This window comes from Rhinoderma darwinii, chromosome 6 (genome assembly GCF_050947455.1).
Source record: "Rhinoderma darwinii isolate aRhiDar2 chromosome 6, aRhiDar2.hap1, whole genome shotgun sequence".
NCBI lineage: Eukaryota > Metazoa > Chordata > Amphibia > Anura > Rhinodermatidae > Rhinoderma > Rhinoderma darwinii.
The window spans coordinates 36,803,788-36,825,022 of NC_134692.1; the positions used below are offsets into that span (position 1 = coordinate 36,803,788).

General features: G+C 40.6%; 1 protein-coding gene across 1 annotated transcript in view; it reads right to left on the bottom strand.

Moving 5' to 3' along the window:
- PDE11A (phosphodiesterase 11A) overlaps positions 1-21,235 on the bottom strand; it is a 374,654-nt gene that overhangs the window by 58,407 nt on the left and 295,012 nt on the right. Inside the window, exon 15 of the mRNA XM_075829512.1 lies at positions 6,331-6,431. Coding sequence (XP_075685627.1) covers positions 6,331-6,431 — 101 coding nt within the window. The remainder of the gene's footprint in view (positions 1-6,330; positions 6,432-21,235) is intronic.

The window sequence follows — 21,235 nt, forward strand, 5'->3', positions numbered from 1 at the left end:
AGGCCCGGTCATTAAGGGGTTAAGGTGGAAAGCTTTTAGGGGTTGAATGGGTGTTCAAACATTAGCATTTAGTAATGGAAATAGTATTTTCTTTCAATGAAATCTTTGCAATAAGAAATTATGGTGCAATAGAGTGCAAAAGAAAATAGAGTGCAATATAGAGTAGAATATAAACTGTATACTCAAATATAATTTTCTCATAGTCTCATTCAGAATGTGCTAACCAGGTTAATTCTATGAACTCTCCATACCAGATTGAGGTTATATGCACTGGAATTCTCTTTTGATTATAAAGGGTTTACATTCAGTATCCGTCATATGTTTACCACATAGGGACTCCTGGGATGTTTCCAATCTATTTAAACGTTTCATGATTGATACCAAATGACTTGAATTAAGTCATCATGACATGCGATATTAATGGCAGTGAGAACAGGAATTTGAGCAGATATTTTAAGCCGAAAAAGTGAAATAAACATGCTATTTTAGGAGAAATTGGACTGGAAAAAACAACCGTTGAGATCAGGTAAAAAGCTTTAATATATATATTTTACAGATTGATGACTGAAGTAGACTTCAGTATATCACAGAAAACGACAAGGGTCCCTGGTAGCGAGCAGTATTTACAGCATTTATATCAAAGCAATACAGGATATGTTTAATATAAAACTAATATATTCTAGTGCAGATCAGAAATATATAGTAGCTATGATGTATATTAAAATGAACCTTCACTTTGGAGACACTTCGTTTAAAGTATAGTGCATTGCTTAACTATTATTTTTACATATATATGTATTTACAGGAAATGAGCAATTTAGATGTAAAACAACAACTGACTGGTCTACATGTGAAATTAAAACTTGCCACTAACTGAGGTAAAATATTCTAGTCTGCCTAGACATAGGCAGCATGAGGTGTAACCAAGGGACAGGTTGCAGATCCCTCTGCCAGAGCAGGTTTGAACAATTTTAGCAGTTAGGCACAGCCCAATGGCCCACAGTCATACGATACCCATGCCTTTTGGTCAGTTAAAGCACTCCTCAAAGGGCTTGTCCACAAAAAAAAACATTTATCACCTATCGACAGGATAGGTGATAAATGTATGATCGCTGCGGGTCCGACCGCTGGGTCCCTCAGCGATCACGGGAACGAGGGACCCTTTTCCTCCGTGTATATATATAAATTATGGGAATGGGCTAATTCTATATTTTACAAATGTATAAGTTAATAATTGAATACATGTACTTTCACTTGTATATTTTAGAATGGATTTAAATAATAAATTATACAAAAATATTTTCTCCACTATTACCCAAAAAAAGGATATACAAAATAATGACATTACCCCAACTTTGCAAGTCATTCCGTTTTCAGGTCCAAAATTCTTTCATGATTTGATTTCATAATATATCTTTATAGGGGTTTTAGCTGAGGCTATATTCACATCATGTTGAGGGGCTACGTTCGCTGTATATGGCAGGGAATGCTTCCATAGCCATATGCTCCCATTAACAAGACGTTTGCCAAAAGGGTGTCCTTCTTACATGGGAACCTATGATGTATACATTGTACATAGATGTGATGTGAACAGAGCCTAAGTTGTTCTACTACAAAGCTCCATTCCCCCTTTACAGCCATAAAGTGAAATGATAAAACTCTGGCTGATTGTAGCCACCACTAGGGGGAACTCACAACATATGGATTTATGCAGCTACCATTGAACTAGAATTTAGTGCATGTATGATGTTCACACTTTAAATGATAAAGATTTTGAAACACACTTTAGTAGGACACCATTGAAATATTTTCATCAAAAAAGGACACTAAGGCCTCTATTGTACCTCCATATGCCTCCGCTTTCATACCGATCTGTAGAGAGTTTTCTTGTGTCGGATTTTGTAGAAATCCAAAAAACCAAAAAATTGTGGCATGCTTCATTGGACAACATATATATGGCGGTAGTCGCCCATAAAGGCATTGCTTCTAGGGGAAAATATTTTTATACACACAAAATCTGCCGGAGCCTGTACAACAGTGCATGGAGGCTGTACGGCTCTGTATTAAGGAGAGGTATAGGCTCCGTGCAATGCTTTACAGTCTCTGTGCTCAGGGCTGTGTTGTGTGCTTGAGCCCTAAACCTGAAGTCCAATATACATTTGCTGCACAGTTGTATGCTTGTTACTGGCTGGATATCCAGAAAAGTGCATGCCACCTGATCACCTTTATCTCACTTATCCCCAGGTCTAAGATCCTTCATAGACATTTGCACACCTATGTGTTTATAATTTTAGCGGCTCTATTTATATGCTTCACTTTTAAAATTTTTGTTCTTTAGGTTTTGTGCTCCTTTAAGAGAGGATTACCCTAAAAGCCGCTCATTGCCCCAAAAACAATAATAAAAATAATAAAATACAGCAACCTTGAGTCGTTTATATCAGAGGACAGCAGAGTTCTAATCTATTTCTTTTATTTTTCCAGAACAAACTTATTTTTGTATAGTTGTTTAGGTGTAGGTTGTTATATCTGGGAATATTTTACAGAAATGAATAATCTTGTGCCCACCGAACAACTGAATGATGATTTGACATTGGCATAATCCATGTGTGTAATGTAAAAACCGCTCAAACGACAGACAGGCTGTCTCAGCACATAGCAAATCGCTGCAATTTTCAGACTGAATTTTGAGCTTTTTTCTTCATTACTCTGGCTAATACAAAGATTGCTGGCAGAGAATAGAAGAGGCTTATGTTGTGTGGTTGGGGCGAACGGCAATGTGACACAAATACGTATTACAAATGCCGCTAATAGGATTCAAAGTCATAAGCACAAAACAAAATTAATTTCTCTCATTCAGATTCATGGCATGACGAGGACATTAAGAGCCTCAGAGGCGGATAAATGGTAAGCTGAAGGAAGCATGTAGATCTCACATTAACTAGTGCCTACATTTTCAGCAGAGTCATTGGCATGCACCATCAAGCAAAGTGCAAAGAGATGTGTTTCTCTATACATAAAGTAACCAAGTTAAGTACTTGTTATCCCCTAGAGCACTGGTCTGCAACCTGTAGCCCTCTAGATGTAAAACTACAACTCCTATCATATCCTTGTTAGGACATGCTAGGAGTTGTAGTTTCCTAATAGCTAAAGAGCCACAGGTTTCAGACCCCTGCTCTAGACACAACGTGATATTGAGCAGGTTAGTGCCCACCAGGGGTAAAGATATAGGCGGTGCAAAGGTAGAAGTAACATCCAGTCCCTGGTGCCCAAAGGCCCCTCTGCCAAGTAGAAAGATGCAAGTATTACCAATCGCATGTGGTAGGTAATGGGGGTCTTGATGCAGATTTTGCATAAAGCCCCAAGAGATTTACGTTCGGAACGGTTCACAGGTTGCGGTCAAAATGGATGATTTTAAATAAAAATTTAAAACCACTCCATTTTTGTTAAAATTGCAACAAAATGGCGCAGTTTTGAGCTAAAAACGAATTTTGAACCCAGCCTTACACCTCTGCTCATTACTAAGATATGGTGTAGTACCTCCAGGTGAGTTGTGAATGTGACCAAAGTGCTCATTGACATGAGGACAAGCAGAGAAAGGCTGTATACATTTGATCTGGTGGGACAGACTCTGCAGGACCTCACGTAGCATGCTCAGAGAAAAAGGTGGACTTGTTGCTCAAAGCATCCTATTAGGGTTTTGCTTAAAAAAACAAAACACCTTTTAAACAACATTTCACAGAAAAATTTACCTAAATTTGGACATCTTTGTAAACACTTTGCTTAACTTATCTTATAGTCTATGAATCATTTTCTGCTTAATTTACACCTAAAGTAAAATGTAGAAATTCTACTAGAATCTGTACGGGGTTTACCTGCTCGACATAAACGTTCATGTGACATAATGGCTTATATCCAATTGTGTATCTGTCACATGAGTTCCCACAATGCACTGCTATGTGGTAAGTGGAAACCAGCAGAATGTTGAATTTTGCTTTAGATATGAATGCAGAAGAAAACATCATAAAAAAGTACAAGATAAATAAAGCTAAATATTGGCAAATATATTCAAACTGTTTTGTAGAATTAGAAATTTTACTATTGAAAACAAGGTCCCTTTCTTGTCGGTTTCACACACAGCGTTCTGCTGTGTTTTTATACACATTTTTGTTTTTGGTCAAAAACACTGTGGCCGGGTGTAGTTGATAGTCTATAGTGAAATATGAGAATGCCTACATACATAGGTCTTAATGTATAACACGCTGGAGTAAGATACGAGCTGGCGTAGATTTGCGCTATAATTTCGGCCTGCTTCTGACTTGAATTATAGTAAATTTGTTGGGTTGCGTGTGGCCCCGCCCATTCTGCTAAGCTCTACCCACTTTTAAGAAAAGTGTGTGAGCAATGCAAACAGCAGAAAATTCACGTTTGCATCGAAAATTTCTTGCGCGAATTGTGACTTTGTAACATTTGCAACTTTTCGGCGCCAGAAAACTGGCATAGAATGAGTAATAAATTCCCCCATGGTGTTTGGACTTTTGGCATTTTTGTTGTGTTTTTGGGTATGCTGCATTTTTATTTAAAAGACAGCATATTCTAGTTATTGCGTTTTTTTCTGGCGTTCTTCTCCATAGGTTTCTCTATAGAATTTAAAAAAATAAAAAGATTAAACATAAAAAAAGTGCGAGTGAACAAGGCCTAAGACAGATTTGATCTGCTCAGTGCTGGGAAGAGGCATACTATGGCCTCAGGCACAAAAACAAATGAAGGCAGAAAGTCAATGTTGCTGTCCGTACCCAATCAATAATCAATTCATTTTTAAAAAATGTTACGGAGAAAGTTCAGAAAGCTTTTTAGTCTGCCCTAGTTTTTATAGGTCAGCGCCATGTTACACATATACACTCAGATTGAATGAAGGAGAATGAAGGTACATGCAATGATTATATGGGACATTCTTTGGAGGTCAGTATAGTTACAGACTCCAATATACAAACGGAAATGCTGCAGATTTGCTGCTCAGAAAGTATGTGGAATATGTCACACACGGACCCTATATAACAACTATTTGCTACCACATTCATTGAGAATGATTATCAGTTATCAGAGAGCACTGAAGAGTGGGACTTTGGATGACTGTTACACATTAGTCACAGTTTCAGCAAAAATTTGAAGGTAGCTATGTATAAGAATGGAGAAATATACACAATATAAATAAAAGCAGAATAAAAACAATAACGTGCACTAGTTAGAAAATGGGAAATGTTACAATGTTAAACGAAGAATTACAGACTTTAAAAGGATTGCCCATGAGGTCATATAAAAAATGACTGAAAAGAAGAGAGGTGCCTAAATGTGTTAAAGGCTATGTGTACCAGATGATAATAAATCAAAATTTTGTATATTTCGTTGCTGTAAAATTGAAATTTATGTAGAAAGTGATGCAGGTAATCTGAAGAGTTCGACAAACATAATGTGAAACACACAATTCTGTGTGTGACGTGGGGGCAACCGAAGCAGTCTACAAGTCTTGGACAGAACATAACACTAGCCAGGAATCATGGAATACTTTGGCTGCCCCTACAACAAGCTTCTTGAACTTGCTTATGACCAAGTGCCATTAACTCCAGTCCTGGGCTTTAAACCGGTGCTGTACAATACCCGTGTTTATTGCCTGCTCCCTACAGCTGGGCACCCTACCTGCCCCTACTTGATTTCAGGAACAGGTTTGGAGACAAGACGGAGGTGGTTAATTACTGTTTCTGTCTTCTCTTTTTCAGCATACACCGCATTAAATGAGGGGGAATTTATTAAGACTGGTGCATCAGATATCAGTCTTCATCTAAAACACGCTGAAACAAGATGCGCTCAATTTATTAAGAGGCGCACGTCTTTTATTAAATTCGGTGCATCTCTGGCCGTCTGTGCGCCAGAGAGTGAAATCTAAGCTCCGCCCACATTTTTTATAGAAAAGTGCTGTGCTATTTTTTTGATGTGTCTTTTCGACGACCGCAAACTGGGGTAGAGCGAGTAATAAATCCCCCCCCCCCCCCAAAAAAAAGGCAGCAGCTACCCTATTATCTTCTGAATGTACAAATAAGCCAGTAATTTTTAGAACCAAACTAGCTAAGGCTCTTTAAATTTTACTCGTATGAGGTCAGTCAAAGACTGCTCAGCAGCACCATCTTCTGATGTGAAAAGCTCATACTCGGAATTTGCTACAAGGAAAATGTCAAATTAGGATAAAGAATACACAAATATATATATATATATATACACACACATACATATATTGATTTAGTTAACATTTAAAAAAACCGAAACGCGCATACATACTCAAAATATAGTGTGATGTCCGTGGCGAGAATAGACTGCTTCAGAAGCTGCATGAGGTCGCTGTACTGCTGGGATGACAAGTTGGCAAATATGTTGTGTCCCTGCAATACAAAAGCTACAAAAAATAAATAACTAAAGATACAGGCAAGTATATTGCTGAAAGACATGGTCTATTTATTTATGGAGACATAAGTAACTTATGAATACATTAAAACCAGATAAAATCATTACGTCCACAAAGGTCTGTAGAATTATAGTAGCAATATTCGGCTTAATTTGTAAGGCAAATGTTTGGATGTGACAACCACATTTTGGAGCCGGGAATATAATACCAGGAGTTCTCACTTCCTTTTCTCCTACTCTTTCTTGGCAAGTTATACAAAGTGAACAGGAAAAAGCCTTGCTGCTTCCCTGTAGGTTAAGTCACTAAAACCAGTTTGGTAAACATAGATATATATATATATTATGGGTTTTCCCACCAGACTGGATATTCCAGAGGTGTTTTCAACTTTTGATACATCAGAGACATTTCAAAAGTTTTGACCGGTTGGGGTCCGAGTGCTGACGCCCTACCATTGCTGAAACGAAGGTGCAGAAATGCTCAGCCGAGTGCCCTGCAACTTCAGCTGTGATCAGCGCTCCTTGTCAGGCTGAAAACAGCTCACATAAAATATCTATGAGCCCGACTTCAGCCTAATGAGGAGCCCCGATCACAGCTGAAGATGCAGGGCGCTTGGCTGAGCTCTACTGCAAATGTTCTGATTTGTCTCCTTGACATTAAAAGTAATTATAAATGTACAGATGCTTTTTAAAAGCTGCGTGTGGAGATTATGTCAGCAGGCCACTGTCACAAAACAATGTATTCAGACAGTGAGAAGAATGGTATAACTTCTTGCTCTAAATCTCTATTATTACTAAATGTTTCAGCGCTTTCAATTTTGGTAGTATTTTGCATCAGTATTTAGAAACCAAAACCAGGAGTGGGTCCAAAACACTGAAGAGGTGCAAATCTTTCCGTTATACTTTCTCTGTTTATGTTCCATTAGGTGTGTCCCAATGTTTTGCTTTGTCAGAGGAGCAGAATAGGGGAAGAATGTAAGCAACGGACACCGCTGGTGGCCGGCGGGACCCATTGACTTTAATGGGTTCCATCGGCTTTCCGGTGGGGGTGTCTGTGATTTTACTCACCGGTAATCCCTGCCAGATCTGCAAGGGAGGCCACTAATAGAGCCTCCAACGCAGACGTGAACAGAATTTAAAATAAACCATAAAATCATTGTGGGTTTTTTTTCTCCTGTGGCCCACAATATTGAAACTATATGTTTCAGCACTTAAAATCCATATACAAGCACGCCTCTGGCCATCATTCCGTCTATGTATCTGCAATAGATCTGTACTGCTTCTAGATATTCAAAGTGGGTAGTAACTATATGTCAAAGATGAGACCCTGATCAATAGTGAAATCATGATTGGTTTCGATTTTTAAACTTTATTATTACTATGTATTATTTCATAAAGTTGCAAAACGTCACGTTGCACACATCATTGTTACCAATATTTCAGGTGAGCAGTTTCAGTTCAAGTCAGTAAGTAATAAGCCTGACCAATCAGAAGAATAAGAAACCATTGCATATGTAGTTTCCTTCATAATGTGGTGCATAATTATACTCTATGAAAGGGATTTACGATGTATAGAGATAGATAGATAGATAGATAGATAGATAGATTTTACAGCTAGATAAATAGATATGAGATAAAAGGATAGATATGAGAAAGACCGACACAGATAAGGATAGATAGATAGATAGATAGATAGATAGATAGATAGATAGATAGATAGATAGATAGATATGAGATAGACAGACACAGATAGATAGATAGATAGATAGATAGATAGATAGATAGATAGATAGATAGATAGATATTAGAGCTATATAGAGAAGTAGATATGAGAGAGAGAGAGAGATTTGATAAAAGGATAAATATGAGGAAGACAGACATAGATATACAGACAGATGATAGATAGACAAACTGATAGAGTTTTTCATTTAGTAAGAGGTCATCGGATATCATGATGATTTACTTGTGGTTGCACATAGGATTGCATTATTTTAAGTCAGTTATCACAATGCACAGACAATGAAGTTCCAAAGTGTTCAGTGACAAATTCAGTTTAACTATGTCTGCGCACACACACCTATATTTGCATGTGTATGAACTTCTTAGCCTTTATTCCCAGATTATGTACAGAACATTGCAGGTGTATCATCAGCTTGGTGATCTTTTACCACACTGCATCAATGACCATCAGTAACCGGTGAGACCACTGACCCATTACTGGCTCCTAATGAGTCCCAAGGCTACATTTACAGGATTCATTGCTTCCCAGTAATAAAGCATGCTCTCAATCCTTTTCACCACACATAATGCCTTACAGTCATACAGTAACATTTTAGCTTTAGAACATCATTTAGCAACAAAAAAAATATATTTAGAAAAATCCAATAATAAACAAATGTTGCACAACTGATTGAAGAAAATAAAAAATACCCAAAATTCACTATATCAATCTGCATAGAACTATATAGACGGTGAAGGCATGTCCTCATATAGCAGGTAAAGATTGTGGAAAAGAAAGAGGAATAACTAGTAGGAGATATAAATGTGTGCCAGTCAGCAGCAGGACGGTCTCTCGCAGAAAATAATACTGGGTATCCATGCTTCATAAATCTACTCTGCATCCTCAGAAATAAGCCTTATTCTATGCAATATCATTCCCTCTGCCAATGATGTCACCATAACTCAGCCTCTTCTCTGAGCGATCAAGGCTAGTTGCTTTGACTACTATGCCACCTAGTGGTGGATGCTATGTAATAACAGTTCAATACAAAGTTCTTTTGTTGAGATTCTGCTAGAAAATAATACCGGTCTTAAATAAATAGAACTGCGTTATTATCACTAGATGTAACCATTTACCATCTACATGCTATTATATATCACGTCTGATATTTCACGTGGGTTTCTATACCAAAATCTGCATGAAATCCGCAAACAATCCACCTTCCTGTGAAGACATCAAAGAAATTTACTGCGTGAATTTAAAAGAAGTGACATGTCACTTATTGATGCAGGTTCCCTACAGAAAAGTCAGAAGATTTCCACATGTGGATTTGCCCCAGTGAACGTAGCAAATTCTCGTGTGAATCCGCCGCACATCAAACTGCAGATCCGCAGCAGAAATCCGAAAAAAAACCTTGCATTTCTGCATCAAATCCTTTAGTAAATATGTGTTGGATTTGCCTAAGGCTAAACTAACACAAGTGATCATAGCCAGAGGCGTAGCTAAAGGCTCATGGGCCCGGGTGCAAGAATTCAGCTTGGGCCCCCCTACCACTCCCCAACACCACCATCATCATCAGACCCCTGCGCGCGCCTATGCCCAGACGCCTTGCCCAACAGCCCCCATAGTATAATGCCCCCACACAGTATAATGCCCCATACCGTATAATGCCCCCCCATAATAGCCCCATACCGTATAATGCTCCCCAGACTCAGCTGAGGCAGGCACGATGATGTCGCTACATCCCGCCAGCCTGTGTCGAGCCGCTCAGGGCACAGGGAATGCTGGATCAAGGAGATGTCAGCTCCTTGCTCCAGGATTGAATGGAACCGGGACCTCGGTGAGTGACTCGCGACCTCCCGGAGGTCTTCACACGAACCCCCAGGGGGACGCGACCCACAGTGTAGGGATGTCACCATACCAAAATTTGGACTTCGATACCGATACTTCATTTACTTTGTGAACAGTAATAAAAAAAAAGTTCTTTAGTTTTCTAATGTGAGGCGCGAGGTGTGATGCTGAATTTTGAATGTGCCTCAAATTAATAATAATTAACCCCATAATTTTTCTCAGTCATAATGGGTTAATGTGTGAGGTACATGATGGGGTTAATTATTATTAGGCCGGGTTTACACGAGTGTGTGCGTTTTGCGCATGCAAAAATTGCGGCGTTTTACGTGCGCAAAAGGCACGTAACAGCTCTGTTTGTCATCAGCATATTTAATGCGTGGCTGCGTGATTTTCGCTCAGCCGCCATCATTATGACACTCTGTTTGCCTTCCTTGCATACAGTATTGTACTGTTCATGCCATTGTTTGCACTATAGCTCTCATTGATCATTTATTTATTTAGCTAGCCTGTTTGTATCAGTTTGACAAATACACATTGTCTCTGTCTGTTATTTCACCCATCATGTTTACAGTTCCTCTGCATTTGTTGAACGTCTCCATGTCATGCTTTGTATGACTCATCTTTTAATTCTTGCGATTATGTTTAATAAAGTTTATATTTTTGTATCAGACATGTGCTGTGTTAATTGTACCCTACTCTTTATAGGCTATATGACACTCTGTTTGGATGTGGTGCTTTTCTGTTTTCATTCATCCTTTACAGTGCTGTAGCGCGAATCACGCGTGTCCCACGGAAGTGCTTCCGTGTGACATGCGTGGTTTTCACGCACCCATTGACTGTTGGATTGTGCAGTTTGCGGTGGAGGGAGGAGGGGGGCTGTGATTTAACACCCCTCCCTCTCCACCGCAAACAGCACAATACATTACAAGACATTACATTACATCACAATACATTACATTCCAGACTGCAGCTTACCTGGAGTCCTCTGCACCGACTCTTCCATTCTACTGTCTGGAAGACGTGTCACGTGACAACACGGTCACATGGTACACTATGTGTACCATGTGACTGTAACCAGGAAGTGCTGGCTTGGCACAGAAGATTTCTTTAGGAAGCGTGCTGTATGGCAACGGGGGCCCGTGGGCCCCCCAGTCTTAGGGGCCCGGTCGCAAGTGCGACCGCTGCGACCCCTATAGCTACGCCATAGCCTAAGAGTTTGTTTTTCAGCTACACTGTGCCAAGTATCTACTAAATAAAAGGTGCCATAATCATTGTCTCCCTTTTATAATTTCCGCATTTATATTTGCAGAATCAATTGGTGCAAGGTTATACTATGTTGATCTTTTCAGTACCCGTTTTCTTTAAATCGTTGTAAATATGTAATTGACCATGCTATGAGGGTTTTTAGGGAAAAATCAGTATGCAGGGGACAGATGAGTTACATGGCACCTACCATGTGCAATTTTTTACACGGTCTTCTCAAGTGGCACAGGGTCCTTTGAGCACCTTCAAGAACCAGGGCCTGGTTGCAACTGCTACCTCTGTCCCCCGAATACAGCCTTCTCCTATTCACTTGAATGGGAGAAGGCTGTAATACTGTGAACCATCACTACAAGTGTGTCGGTGATTTACAGTATGGGCAGATAAGGAATGAAGAGGAAGCAGCGCTTGCATGAGCGCCGCGGCCCTTTCAAAACCGCTAATCGGTGGGGGTGCCGGGAGTCGGACCCCGACCGTTCGGATATTGATGGCCTATCCTGGAAAAAGGCCATCAATTTCTTATGACTGGACAACCCCTTTAAATCCAACACCTAGCCATGCAGTCTGCCTTCACAAACATTTGTGAAAGAATGGGTCATTGTAAAGTGCTCACTGAATTCCAGCGTGATCCCGTAATAGGATGCTACTGTTTCAACAAGTCAGTTTGTGAAATTTCTTCCCTCCTAGATATTCCACGATCAACTATGAGTGGTATTATTACAAAGTAGAAGCATTTAGGAACCACAGCAACGTAGCCACGAAGTGCCGACCACATTAAGCTACAGAGTTGGGTCCCCGAGTGTTGAAAGGCATAGTTCATAAAAGTCGCCAACGTTTTAAAGACTCAACTGCAGAGCTCCAAACCTCCTCTGACATTAACATCAGCACAAAAACTGTGCACCAGGAGATTTAGAAAACTGTGCGAAGATCCAGCCAACCAGCATGGGCATTTACTGGTAAAACAACTGTATTACTGAAATGATGCACTGATTGGCTGTCTAGTAGCGCCTCTCTACAGTACAGTACTACCAGTTCCGTACTGCTATCTACCTGCGCCAGGTTGAGTTGCTTCTTTGGACACCAGGTGAGGGCGGCTCCATGTTATTTTTCTGTTACACTGTGTACTGTACAGAAACTCCTGTCATCATAGAAAGTGATTTACACCTTCCAGCAGCTATTATATGTAAGTACTTGCTTTATCTATAGTAGTATCTGCTTCATCTTTTTTTCTAATTTATTTTTTTTCTTTTGACTTTTTAGGGGCTTTGGAACCAATTATTTGTTTTCCATATGGTCTCAAGTCACAATATTGTCCACTTACAATGGAAGCAATTAATATTCTAACTTGAGGGACCACTGTATATTTATATATATATTGTCGTGGCAGGTGGGCTCACACAATTTGATAAAAATGTGCGCTAAGAACCTCACTATTGTAAGTAGATTCAGCAGCAATGCCTATTTATAGGCTGTGTTCACACGGGCCACAAAAAAGGCCATACTCACTAGGTAGGTGGGTGGGTGAAAACCCGTTCCCATCAGGACGCAGACGGGTCAAAGAATGCTGCAGAAGGAGTGTGCATTAAATAGTGATAGCCCCTCCCACTAGTCTTGAGGGGAGTGGCGGACTAAGTGCTCAAAGGTGTGCGATAAATGTGTGTCAGTGTAGTGCTAGGGTGTGAATGGATGGTAAAAAATAAATATGTATGTATATGTATTGTGGTTTTGATATTTATGTCCCATTTTTTCTGTTTGTGTTTTTAAATTAGGAACGAAAAGTTCTGGTTAGGGACTCGCAAGGCACTGGGGACCCTTGACGTTGGGTTGCGAGCTTTGCGTATTTTGGCCAAAATAACAACTAATACCCCATGTTTCATGGATATTTCTTACTACGTATACTACACTTTTTTTCAGGACGCAGCCGGGTCTTATATGCTGGGAGGGCATGATGTGCTGGCGTTTGGTTTGGAATGCAGAGCAGCCCGCTTTAGCTAACACTAGCGGCGTTACAAATAGGCTGTTATTCGGCAAGATACGCCATGCCTGACGACCAGCACATTATCCCTCCACGTATTACACATAGTACTGACACCCCATGTACTATTCACAGCACTGACCCCTATTCATCACATTTATTTTATTTATTTTTATTACATTATTACACAGTTCTGACACTTTCATACATACATATTTATTTTTTACCATCCATTCACACCCTAGCACTACACTGACACACATTTATCGCACACCTTTGAGCACTTAGTCCGCCACTCCCCTCAAGACTAGTGGGAGGGGCTATCACTATTTAATGCACACTCCTTCTGCAGCATTCTTTGACCCGTCTGCGTCCTGATGGGAACGGGTTTTCACCCACCCACCTACCTAGTGAGTATGGCCTTTTTTGTGGTTTTGATATTTATGTCCCATTTTTTCTGTTTGTGTTTTTAAATTAGGAACGAAAAGTTCTGGTTAGGGACTCGCAAGGCACTGGGGACCCTTGACGTTGGGTTGCGAGCTTTGCGTATTTTGGCCAAAATAACAACTAATACCCCATGTTTCATGGATATTTCTTACTACGTATACTACACTTTTTTTCAGGACGCAGCCGGGTCTTATATGCTGGGAGGGCATGATGTGCTGGCGTTTGGTTTGGAATGCAGAGCAGCCCGCTTTAGCTAACACTAGCGGCGTTACAAATAGGCTGTTATTCGGCAAGATACGCCATGCCTGACGACCAGCACATTATCCCTCCACGTATTACACATAGTACTGACACCCCATGTACTATTCACAGCACTGACCCCTATTCATCACATTTATTTTATTTATTTTTATTACATTATTACACAGTTCTGACACTTTCATACATACATATTTATTTTTTACCATCCATTCACACCCTAGCACTACACTGACACACATTTATCGCACACCTTTGAGCACTTAGTCCGCCACTCCCCTCAAGACTAGTGGGAGGGGCTATCACTATTTAATGCACACTCCTTCTGCAGCATTCTTTGACCCGTCTGCGTCCTGATGGGAACGGGTTTTCACCCACCCACCTACCTAGTGAGTATGGCCTTTTTTGTGGTTTTGATATTTATGTCCCATTTTTTCTGTTTGTGTTCACACGGGGCAGATACGCTGCGTAATAGCACGCAGTGTATCCAGCCTGTGCGCCACTGGGAATTTTGGGCGAAAAAGTGCACCAAACTGTGGTGCATTTTTTCCCCCAGAATGTCCACTGCGAAAAACTGCAGCACTTAGCCGGCCTGCATCCTGGGGTGACGTTTCATCCCAGGAGACAGCTGCAGCCTGTGATTGGCTGCAGCGGTGGTCACATGGGGTGAAGCGTCATCCCAGGAGGCCGACCCTTGGACGTCATCCAGGCGCCCTCCTGGGATGAGGTTTCACCCTGTGTGACCGCCGCTACAGCCAATCACAGGCTGTAGCGGCGGTCACATGGGATAAAACATGTGGAACAAAAACTTCTGGGTAAGTATGAGATTTGTTTTTTTTCTGAGTTGCGTTCTTTGTGGCGGAATTGTTGCGAACCTGCCGCAAAAAAATGCAACAACTGTTATTTGTTGCGGGATTTACCTCCCCATTGAATTCAGTGGGGAAATCCCGCAACAAATAAGCAGCGTTTACGCAAATAAAATGGACGTGCTGCGCAATAAAATTCTGCACTGCAGGTCAATTTCTGAGTGGTTGTTCCGCTCAGTATTTACGCAGCGTGTGGATGAGATTTGTTCTATCTCATCCACTTTGCTGCTACTGTATTTGCTGCAGATTTTCTGCAACCTATTCCGTTGCGAAAAAAAACGCAGTATTTACGCAACGTGTGAAGTGACCCAGTTAAGGTGGCATTGGTGTTCACAGAGTGCTGTCGCCAGCCCTCTCACTGGGGGGCTTTTATCAATTATCACTAATATTATTATTATAATATTATATTTCTTGATAAGAAAGCTGCGGTTTGGCTTGGTGAAGTTCATTTTTTTAACACCTACTTTAGTTTACAGCTTATTTTAGAGCATAAAATCAAGTTGAAGCAAAGAACTGTACATTTAATTTACCCCAAAAGTGCTACTTTAATTCTGTTTCACTAGATTAGCTATTGGCACACATCGTAACTAATTCTCATCAGAATCTCAAAGGCCGAATAAAGGATGCTGATGAAATTAAATATATTCTGGATGGAGTAGCTAAGAGTTTTGCCTCTGTGCTGCTGGAAGGAGTTGTGCAAAACAATTAGAATTTCCATGCAGAATTCTACCACCACTGCTGCCAGCTCGCCAATCTGCAATGAAACACAGATGCCACGGTCAATGTCAATTCCAGAGTTTTCGTTTCTTCTTTACTATTTTTGATTCTCAACTAACATTAAGAGTTCAGCTATTATCAAATGTTTTTGCAACCTCATAAATTTTAGGGCCTGTTCACATCAGCGTTAGGTTACGTTGAGGGGTTCCGTCAAAGCTTTCCTTTGGAGAAACCCATTAACGGAAAGGCAAACGGAAACCATAGTTTCCGTTTGCATTACCATTGATTTTAATGGTAATGTTTCCATTGCTAACGGTTTCCGTTTGTCTCTGTTCTATAAGGTTTCCGTTTTTTTTGGTGGAAACAATAGTGCAGTCTACTGACGGAATCCATCAACGGAACCCAACGCTGATGTTTAAGGGGTCTGGGGTTTGTGTGTAGGGCGTCTGGTCTGGGGTCTGTATTTAGGTGGTCTGGGGTCTGTACTTAGGGGGTCTGATCTGGGGTCTGTATTAGTTTAAGGAGTCTGTATTTAGGGGGTCTGTATTAGTTTAAGGGGTCTGGGGTCTGTATTTAGGGGGGGTCTGTATTAGTTTAAGGGGTCTGTATTTAGAGGGTCTGGGGTCTGTATTTAGGGGGTCTGGTCTGGGGTCTATATTTAGGGGGTCTGTATTTGTTTAGTGGGTCTGGTCTAGCATCTGTATTCAAGGGGTCTGGCCTGGGGGTCTCTATTTAGGGGTCTGTATTAGTTTAAGGGATCTGTATTTAGGGGGTCTAATCTGGGGTCTGTATTTAGGGGGTATGCATTTAGGGGGTCTATTAATTTAGTGGGTCTGGTCTGTTGTCTGTATTCAAGGGGTCTGGTCTGTTGTCTGTATTTAGGGGTCTGCTCTGGGGTCTGTATTTAGGAGGTCTGGGTTCTGTATATTTAGGGGGTCTGGTCTGGGGCCTGTATATTTAGGGGGTTTGGTCTGGGCTCTTAGTTTATGGGGGTCTGTATTTAGTGGTCGTGTTCTGTATTAGTTTAGCGAGTTAGGTATGGGGTCTGCATTAGTTTATGGGGTCTGTATTTAGGGGGCCTGGTCTGGGGTCATTATTAGTTTAGGGCGTCAGGTCTGGGGTCTGTCTTTAGAGGTCTCGTCCGAGGTCCATATTTAGGGTGCTTGTTCTGGGGTCTGTATTTGTTTAGGGTGCTTGTTCTGAGGTCTGGTCTGGGGACGGCAAAAGTTTAGAAGGTTTGGGGTCTGTATGCATTCTAATTTATTAGTCTGAGTAAAAGGGGTTGTCCGGGCACATCGATAGGTCATCAGTATGAAAAACCGGTCCGTGCCCGGACAACCCCTTTAATGTATGGTCCTGAGCCTTGGTGTCTGAATTTTTGTGTTTCTATAGAGGCTGGAAATGGCTGCAGAAGCGAGGAGCAAAGATGTTTCATCAGGATGGAGAAGAAAAGAGAACGACTCCTCATCAGAGAAGACGTCACTTGTGAATCACTGGATCTATAGAGGATTTGTCCCCTCTCCTGACAGGCCTGTTGTAGGAAATCCTTGTATTCCACATAAAGTCTTTGTGTACCCAGGACTAATAGACAAATGCGTGTTACCATTCCCATTGTCAGGAGGATGTGTCCCTACACAGTGTTATACTGTTAGCGATGGTTGGAGACTGTCAGTATGTAGGGACACAGCCCTTTGACAAAAGGAATCGTAACACCCATTTGTCAATGCTTGCACAAAAAGGTGGTGTTCACTATAGAAACGGCAGAGCAGCGGTGGGGAAGGGGTGCCCAAGTTTGTGGAACAGCCCAGGGCCTATGGTCTACTTAATCCGCCACTGGTCATAGTTAATTCATTGAAAGAGTTTTAAAGGGGCCTGGATGGCTTTCTTTTCTAATAATTATAAAAGTTATATTTACTAGAATACTGGAGATGGGTGGTTGATCCGGCTTTTGCTTTATGTGGAAGGGAATGGGTTGAACTATATGGACTTATGGTTTTTTTCAGCCTAAGGTCCCTTTTACACTGCGTTTTCTCTGTATGTTTGATGGATTGTTTCTGGTGCATACATCAAACATACCTATAGGGCCGTATACATTGTTCTTTGGGCCTCCGTCCAGCCGTATACATCGGGTATATCATTTTGCTTTTCGAAAGAATAGCGTAGTAGACTAGCGATTCTATCCAGTGGCATCCAGTAAAAAAATTGTATACACTAAACATAGTAGCGTGGTAGCCTATGGCTTTTTAATAACTTTTCATGACGTATCCGTTAAAAGGATGCTATTATAGCCTATGGGTGAAGGATACGTTAAATGGATGCGATATAGTGGCATCCGTAATGGTATCCGTTTGATGGATACGCCATGGTAAGGGTCATGAGAGTTCATGACGTAATTGTTAAACTGATACCATTAAAATCTATAGGTGAAGGGTGCCACTGTTAGGCATTCGTCACAGCCTAAATTTAATGATTGCTTTTCGTGACGCATAAGTCAAACGGAGACCATTAAACGCAGTGTGAAAGGGTCCCTACAAACTTTGTTTCTATATATGTTTTTAGAGTGTGTCGGCTTTTCGGACATGTCTGTTTAGTATATCCTTACAGTATGTTCCCCATGAAATAACAATTCTGGATAATCTTTTGTTAGATTTCAGCATTGTCATATTCCTTTTATTCCTCCAGGAAATCTATGAATAAATGGACAACTAGCTGTTAGCATTCCCCCTGTCAATAGTGTCTTCTTATACAGTATGACACTGTCAGAACTGGATGAACACACCCTATCAATAAGTGCTAACACCCATTTATTAATTTATTCATACATTTCCAGGAGGAATAACAGAAGAATTACACAATGCAGAGATTTAATAAAATATACTGCAGAATTAATATTTTATGGTGAATATAAGTACTTACTAAAACAGACATGTCAGGACAGCTGACAGGTACTCATTAAAAAAACCTGACTGTTCTCAAGATCTGAGCTTGGAGTTCGTAAACTACAATCTACATGAACATTGGTTACAAACCGTACAGAATAACCTGAATTTTCCTATTCTATTCCAATAAAGCTTTCTGCTTTCCAAAAAAAAAACAATTTTAGATACGCCTATTTTAACCTTGCCCCCATAAGAAGAGTCTCAGTGTTGGGTTTCTCCTTCAGGGTATGTTCACACGCTAAACAAAAAACGTCTGTAAATACGGAGCGGTTTTCAAGCGAAAACAGTCCCTGATTTTCAGCTGATTTTAAAGCATCAAGCATTTTTTACGGCCGTTTTTGGAGCTGTTTTTCTATTGAGTCAATGAAAAAAAGCTCCAAAAACAGCTCAAGAAGTGACATGCACTTCTTTTTTAGGGGGCGTTATTTTACATGCCATTTTTACAAAAGGCATGTAAAAAAAACACCCCGTGGGAACGAAACGCCGATTTTCCAATTTAAATCAATGGGCAGATATTTGGAGGCGTTTAGCCTCCGTATTTTCAGCCGTTTTTCTGGGGGTTTACAGCCCGAAAAATGGCTGAAAATAAGCCGGGTGAACATACCCTCAAAGTCACCAAAATAATCGATCCTACAGAAATCATGAGGTCTGGACAGCATTTTATGGTTTTAAGTGAAATTTGTGTCGCCCATTACATAGTGTTGCCCAATATGTTGGTGCTATGAAAGTGAAATATAACCGCAAATAAGCCTTTTGGGTTCAGATTCACCATTTACAACATAGCGAAAAGTAGTTTACAACGTAATGTTCTTAGACTGCTGCAAAATCTAAATCTTTTAAATGCAGGAAAACATTCTGCTGCGGGTTTCTGGTTCATCATGTATTATTTAAATCCTACTTGGCGAACTGAAAAAAAAAAAAACCTTCCTCTAATTCAATGGGAAGAAATTTAATTTGCCAGAAAATATTTACCTTGCCATGTCACTTGTCAAAATTGTTAAAATGGTGTGAGAGAGTACTGCAGGTGTCTATGCATTAAGATGTGTGTGGATATGTACATTACTATTTTTTTGGAGTCTTTGTATAGTGGAGCCCACCATACAAGTTTATCCATACCCTGACTGAGTACCTCACAAATATTTAAAGGGAAACTGACAAAAAAAGTCAGCTTTTTTTTTCACCAGAAACTGTGCCCCCTACTGTCAGTCAGCTGTTTCTAGTGTTGCAATTCAGTCACATGTACTTGAAAAAGGCTGACACAGCCAATGGACAAGAGTGGTGTCGCTATATCGCAGTCTGAGTATGTTTGGGCTGTTTAACAACAAAAGACACTGCCAATAGGTGACAAAGCGGACAAGTGAGATAAATACAGCACTTCAGATCCCAGCTGCCAGGGAGCGGAAAGTGGTGATATGTATATAGCACTGAATAGTGGATTATTCAGAAGGTAAGAAGGTAAATTGATAGTGCTATGTTATTGCAGGGGAATGGACTGTCAGAATTTTTTTTATCCTAGGGCTAGGATCACACATGCGATTTTGATGCAAGTTTTTGGCTCCGTTTTGGACAGAACACAGAAGTGGACACACAAGAAAGGAGTTGCATGAGTCTCGTCTTTATACCTTTCCTTTATTTTGGATCCACTTCTGTCTTTGGTTTAAAATAACTGAGCCAAAAAAAATGCATCAAAAATGCATGTGCGATCCTGCCCTTATGTGCACATTTTCTATCTTCTGAAAGTTTTATAGCGACATGTCAGAAGATTCAAAGCAGATGTAAAAGGTATAAGTTGCGTTGAATACACCTTGATGTTTATTCTATTTATTTCCTGTTCCTTTATAAAGCACCAACATAATCTGCAGCGTTGTACAGACATCACACACATCAATCCCTGTCCCCAATAGGGCTCACAATCGAATTTCCCTATCTCATACACATACACACAAAGGCCAATTTCATATGGAGCCAACTAACTTTGATTTTCTCAAAAACATCACTGATTAACTAGAGTACTGGGGTGCAGAGGTAGCAGTCGCACCCCGGCCCTGGCCCCTACGCCACATGAGTAATATAAATGGCACATGGTAAGTGCGGTGCCCTGTGACAGATTTTGCACTGGGTCCGAGGACCTTTAAATTACGCTTCTGTGTAACAGAGATACAAAATCTTACAGATGACTCAGTGACGTACAGTACTGCTATCTCAGTTTCACCTACTTCCATTGGGTCCTGGTCTCGTAAGATGATTCTACTTGACTGCAGTTGATACACTGACAGAATAAAAAGGTTGAGTCCATATAATAAGAGATATCTGCAGCTAGAGAAGCCTTGAAGTCAGTAGATAGTTTAATAGGTACTTTTATTTAAAAAAAAATATGGCGATGTGATTTCCCAATATGCACCTACGGGGTCTTGCTGCCCCATAAGCTCGCTGGTCCCATGATAACGGTTGCAGTAGAACATTAGGCTTTACATCCAGCTCGTAGGTCCCTAGCTGCTGCCTAGGTCTTTGGCTCCTGCCCAGATGCTGACACCAGTCCAGCACTGACACTTCATTAGGAACGCAGCTCTTCATACTGGGAATACATATCCGATTAGCCGTAAAACACATCATTTCTTTAAGTGTCGGTTTAACACCGCATCCCAACAGACTAATGTATTGTCCTATTAGCTTCTTATTTGTGTGATGCATTGCTCCCACTGCTATCTATGTAAATTCCTACTTTTATCAGCCCGTGGTGGCAGTGTCGCTG